The sequence below is a fragment of the Phlebotomus papatasi genome, chromosome 2 (genome assembly GCF_024763615.1).
Source record: "Phlebotomus papatasi isolate M1 chromosome 2, Ppap_2.1, whole genome shotgun sequence".
NCBI classification, from domain to species: domain Eukaryota; kingdom Metazoa; phylum Arthropoda; class Insecta; order Diptera; family Psychodidae; genus Phlebotomus; species Phlebotomus papatasi.
In genome coordinates, this window is record NC_077223.1 from 49,778,866 (window position 1) to 49,785,288 (window position 6,423).

General features: G+C 32.0%; 1 protein-coding gene across 1 annotated transcript; it reads left to right on the forward strand.

The window, feature by feature from the left end:
- Window positions 1-794: 794 nt before the first annotated feature.
- LOC129801621 (uncharacterized) lies at window positions 795-1,547 on the forward strand. The gene is made up of 2 exons (XM_055846844.1): window positions 795-867; window positions 1,027-1,547. Exons 1-2 carry the CDS (start codon window positions 856-858, stop codon window positions 1,279-1,281), a joined length of 267 nt encoding a protein of 88 aa, XP_055702819.1. The 5' UTR covers window positions 795-855; the 3' UTR covers window positions 1,282-1,547.
- Window positions 1,548-6,423: the final 4,876 nt, after the last annotated feature.

The following is a 6,423-nucleotide window of genomic DNA, read 5'->3' on the forward strand; positions in this document are numbered from 1 at the left end:
TATTGTTGCTTTCACAGAAAAATACTGCTCAAATAATTCAAGATATAGGATCAATAACCAAGTTTAAAGACTTTCAAAAATATGTCTACAAGTCTATTAATTTATATTCTTGTTATATGTCTTGACATTGGGTTTAATACTATTATAGGTTTGATAACAATGTCTAGACTATTTTGAGAGATGTACATTTTTGATTTTGAATCCACAAATTAATAAAACGAGAAGTAGTAAAATAAAGATCTGCTTAATGTGATTGATTGAAATTCAGAATAATGTATTTCCATAATATCAAGGTCTTCTGTTGCGTGTGTCTTTTAAAATGTGGTTCAGTTAAGTTGTTTTTTGTTTTTTTCTCTGAGAAAAAAAATAAATAAAAATCATATTTCACGGAAAATTGCTGTATCAAAATGAAATAAAACATAGGGAAGAAGCCTCCAATGCAGCAAAACAGAATAATATATAAATATATATATATCATCACTTCTTTATTCATGTGAACAACATAATTTTCTCATACCTATAACACCACTCACTGTTTATGGAGTAAAGAGTGGTTGTTCGATTGGGAGAGTATAAAAATTCTCTTTGTTCATCACAGAGCAAGTTCACGGCAAGTTATTGAAAGAAGTTGCCATATGATAACTTTTTTTGGTCTTAATTGTCTGCATTTCCTTGCATCTTGGTAACTAGTTGAAGTCGATGATCTTCCTCGTATGTGAGGTAAAAAAAGAGGGAGAAGGAAAGAGGATCTCCTCCACGGTTTGGGTATAAAAGTGGAGTACACCCAAGACTCTGCACATAGTTCAAGTTGTGATTTCACAGTGATAACAAACCCCCTTCAAAACAACAATCAAAATGTTCAAACTGGTAAGAACTTATAGTTCTTTATATAACTTTAGGAACAAATAGTTCTTAAAGTTATAAAAATTATTTTGATTCCCAGAGTAGTTCTGTTGCATTTTCATCTAGAATGCAATTGTTTTGGAAAATTTCTTAAATTAACCAAGTGGGATCTAAATTTTTCAGTTGGTGCTCGCTTGTGTACTGGCTGTGGCCGCTGCTAAGCCTGGTGCTCTGCTCGCATACCAGTCACCGGCTCTGTACTCTGCCCCAGCATACGCCGCCGCTGCTCCTCTTGCCTATGCCAGCCCATACTCCTATGCTTACAACTACCGCCTCCCCTACACATATGCTGCTCCCTATGGCTACAGCTCCTACAGCTACTTTAACAACTACCGGGCCCCAATTTCCGCCTATCCAGCTTATAGCTATATTGCCTAAATCGTCATGACCTACCAGCAGCCCCAATCGCCCCCGTTTCACAGCCATTCCTGACATCGTGCACTTGAAGACTGATTGCATTCGATTCCTGAAGACACTCCATTATCCATCATTTGGAGATTCCAATCGAGTCAATAGAGCTTCTGCTTAGGATGAAATGCAACTTGAAAATTTGTGGAAAATTCTTTTCTGGGATATGGGACATTTTTGAAAGCTCAAAAAATGATTTTCTGGACAATCAAATAAATTCATGACTTTTTACAAAACGATTTTTAATTCTTTTAATGCAATAATTTCACTTTGGATGGGACTGGATACGATTATGCCATAAAGAAGGATTTTCGTTTTTTCTATTTTGCGAAGGTTTAAAAATTTTGACGACTTAGACGGAAAAAACTTTAGACAAAACCGAAAAATGTTTAGGTAAGGATGTGTAAAGTATTTACTGTAGCGTCAGAATGTTAACGCATTAAAGACGAGACAGTTAAAAATTGGGCGTTTTATTTTCCGACTTATTTTAGGTGTCCGTAGGGAAAAAAATTGGGTCATCGGTCACCCAATCCTTCTAAATCCTGCTACTAAAAGAGGATATTGTAAAAATGCACCCCATTGTGCTATGTACCGAAGAGTCTCGGAAAATTTTCCCCTGAGGTTTGTGTCTGGAGAAAATCTCCCAGTTAGCTGTTATAATACTCCCATTTGTGTCTCGACTGAAATGGAAAGTCTGGCAGACTTTTTTATTTTATTACGAAACTTTATGAACTTGCTTTGAGGTATGTGGTTAATGGACAAAAAACGTGATATTTTAAGTTTTTATTATCTAAAAATCTGAACGAAATTCACTGTGTCTCTATTTAAATTTAGTTTGCTGTATTAAAATAAAATATTAAAATTTTTATTATAAAAACTTAGGATTTTGAAAAAAAAGCTTTAGGAGTTAAATGATTTCTATATAGCAAATGTAGCCCTTATGGCTTAAAAGAGATTTATAGGCACTGTCCCTATTTAGAGCTGTATCACCTATACATATTGCTTTCTTTGTATGTCCAACAATATTATATAGGGGAAAGCGCGCAACCATCGGACGATTCAAGCTTCGGACAATTCAATTTTTTCTCTATGTTCCTTATGGATTTCATTTATGAAAATTTGAGGCATTGGACTAGTTATTAAAATATAATATTAGAATAGACTAAATCCATTTATAACACATTGAAAAAATTGAATTGTCCGAAGCTTGAGTCGTTTGAAGGTAGCGCGCTTTCGCCTATGCAGGAATTTTTATATCGTATTTATAAATCTTAATTCTTTTACACGAAATTCAGTAAATATTTTCTTATTTTTTTTTAAATAAACTTTTATAGCAATATAAGTTTCTTATGAAAGAAGTGTATAGACAAGATATAAAAATTTCACCTTTACCTCCCAGTCAAATTTGAATAAGTTGCAAAAAATTGTATCAAGGTCATTAAGAAGTTGAGTGGTGTAATGATCAGCCAATCACTAATAAAATGTATTCTCCATTTTAGGAGGCTCGATCGTGTGATCACAATATCACAGAACGCATGTGTGATAATCGCCAGACTGATATATACACGCTCATGACGTTCAAACCATCTCTTTGGTGAAAAACACAACTTCCGCGTTCCAATAATAATTGAAAAAAAAACTTTAGTCCAGACGTATCAATTTAATGAAAAGATATTCTCTTAACTTAAAGAATGAGAAAACCAGTAGCAGGTCTATTAATGCAGGTAAAATTTATAATGTGGTGAACCAACTCGAAATGTCTGCAAATTTGATTTGAAACAGAAAGATGGGGGTATAATGCAGTAATTAGTAGTCAAATGTCTGGGTAAATATAAAATTCATATAATTAAAGCCAAAATATCTGGGTGTCGGATGGACTAAACACGATATGAGTAAAATGTATAGATTGGAAAATCTATATTTTTGCCAAAAAATTGACTTTATCACCCTACATATTGGTAACACCTCAACGTAGACTACAAGATTGAAAACATGAAAACTTTTCTCAAATTGCACGAACTAGTTAGTTAATTTGGGTTTTCAAGATATAGGGTGGCGGCATTACTTGTAGCCTGTCTTTACTTATGGCCATGTCGCAATTTTTGTCAGAAAATGATTCCGAAAATCGAAAAAATGTGATTTGCTATTGAAACACATCAAATATTTTTAATTTTAATGTTTTCCGAAATCATTTTTTGACATTGTAAAGTTTTTTGCGGGGAGGTCATAAGTAAAGACAGTGGCCTCAAGTAATGCCGCCACCCTACCTACTTCTGTTTATTTGAACTGACTAGTGCTCACCGAATACTTAAATGGTCAAAATGTTAATTAAAACTGAAAATGTAAGCCTGTCAATTCTAGAGCTTTGACTCATTTATAACTCGACTCAGGTTAGTGAGAGGGTTTAAGTTTTTTGTTCAATAAGGTATAATAAACAGCTGTGATATAGGTACTAAAATTTCATCCCGATCCACATCATAGGGATTGAGCAATTTACTTATTCAAACTTCAAACCATATTAGAAATACTGAAGATAAATGGTGCATATTTTAGAATTAGTTCCTTATATGCTTACAGATTAATAGATAATTATCATATGAAGAGAACAATATTATTAAAGGAGCGTAGGGGACGACATCAAATAATTGTCTTAACCATCCCTGAATCTTCTACACTAACAGCATCTAGGGGAAGAGCTCATAATTTTGGACGGTTTCTAAATTTTAGACACTTTGAGGGTAAAATTGGACACTAAAAATAAATTGAAAAAAAATTATGGATTTTTATTCCAATATTTGATGAATAATAAGTTCTATAAAAATATTTGCTCTTTTTGGAAGATTTTAACACTAAATTCATTAAATTTTGAATATGATTTGAGTTAAAATTGCTTTGTTGAAATTTAAGTGTTAGCAATTGCTTACGAGAAATATGATACTTGTTTACTTCAGTCTTATTTAGCTGTGGTGAAGTAGGGGAAAGTGCCCATTTTTTACACAGTCCAAAGCTTTACAATGACTAATTTTTTCCTATGTTTCTGAATAAATGCGACTCTGCGATATATTTTAAACACAAAACACTTTCCCCTAGTTTTTAAAATATAGATGAGATGAGTCACATTTATTGAAAAACATACGAAAAATTTAGTCATTGTAAAACTTGGGACCGTGTAAAGCATGGGCACTTTCCCCTACTAACATTTTTTTCACGATATTTCAAGTGATATTATTAAATATTCATGAATATTGTGTTGATTCATGTTAATAGTGATTTGTGCATTTGACGTGAAGTAAGATTTACCTTTGTGAATTACATTATTCGTGTGAAAAATCGCCAATTTTCTAAGAGATTCACCAGTGAGGTGATACTTCTTATTTTAGGCAGGTGTTTTTTCTCGAAATTTCGTGTAGTTTTAGCTTTTGTGATGAAGCGAAGTCAACTCATTTTAATGAATGATTTGGAAAATTTCCGGACTTTTTGTGTAATTCTGCGGTTCCCTTACATAAACAGAAAGAGAATTTGGTAATATTGGTTCTTAAAATGGAAAACAATGGCATCCTATTGAGGTGGATGAGCTGTCCAAAATTACAACCAAAGTGTCCAAAATGTGTGTCAAATTGACCTCTACATTATCAATTCATTTTTAAACGTATTAAGACTAATTCTAGTAAAAACAAAGATGATAAACAGATAAAGCAAAGTTTCTAAACAACCCTTCTGAAAAGAGAGTGACAAAAAAATCAATTAGTAGGGGAGGGTGGGGCAGTTTAACGACGGGGCAGTTTCAATTTTTGCATATTCTTCTTATCTCTTTGAAAGGAATGAAATAAAACCTTTATGTTACTGAAGATATAACTGAGACCCATGTTCATAAAAATAATTAATTTCGTAACGCTTCCCGTTTGAGTTCTGTAATTGATTTTATAAAACTGCAATAAAATGAAACTTTTTATAATGTCTTATTTTCAACAATTTCTGAACCGTTGCACTTATTTATCGAAGTAACATAATTGTATTAATTTGCTAGTGGTTTTATGATTATTATAAATCTTTTAGCGTTGAATGAATTCTAAGACGGTTCTCACAATTTTGATTTGAGTTCCGAAATTGCGTAAGGGGCAGTTTCAAGCAAGCACATGGAGAAGTTTCCTGTGTCCAATAATTTACTTTTTTAATCAAAATTAACTTAAAGCAATCACAGAGAACGTTTTGTAGCTGTTTTTGTCGATAAAGTTCGAAATTTTGGGAAGTAGATTTTCTAAAAACTCATTAACAAAAAATAAAAAAAAACAATCTTTCATTGATTTTAAGTGCTTAAAAACACTAAAGTTAATTGTTATAATATTTTTCAGAATGTTTTCAGACAGATATTATAATTTATTTGTAGTATTATGACAATTAAAGATTTTAAAATACTTTTATAAAACTGTTATACTAGAAACGACATGTTCTAAGGCGACATATTGATCCATTTATGTTCTGAATTAGCTTAGAACTACAAAAGACATTTCTTTCGTATAAAATATTAAAGAAAATTGCTCAATTAATGAGAAATAGGATTTGAAATTTGTGGCGATATTTTATTTTCACTGTATGATCAATAAGAGTTAAAATTCTGTTATAAAGCTCTTGCTTGATTATATTTTTATGTTTTAAAGTCCTAGAAGACTTTAAAATAGTAATTTTAATCAATTCTGATATCGCAAGTTTCATATAAACACATTTTTTCTCTCTCAAAAATTGCCTCATTATTTATCTTGAAACTGCCCCGAAACGGGGACTTTCACGCATTCCTCCATTCAAATCAAATCATCTTCTCCGCAATAGACCAATGAAGTTAAAGGATTATTGTTATTGTTTTTATTAACCCAAAACCTAACTGTAACTCACAGAATATATAAAGTTTTAATTCTGTTTATCATATTTTTACAAAATGATCTCAAAATCCATTTTGCAATTTAGGGGTGAAACTGCCCCACCCTCCCCTAATGAAAATATCGCAAGATGAATTTCGGTCAATAGGTTGATTTAATGATAATAGAAACCAAAGGTCATTTCCGTGTTTCAATTATCAGAAAATATCGCACTTTAAACTTAGAACATTGCTGCTTA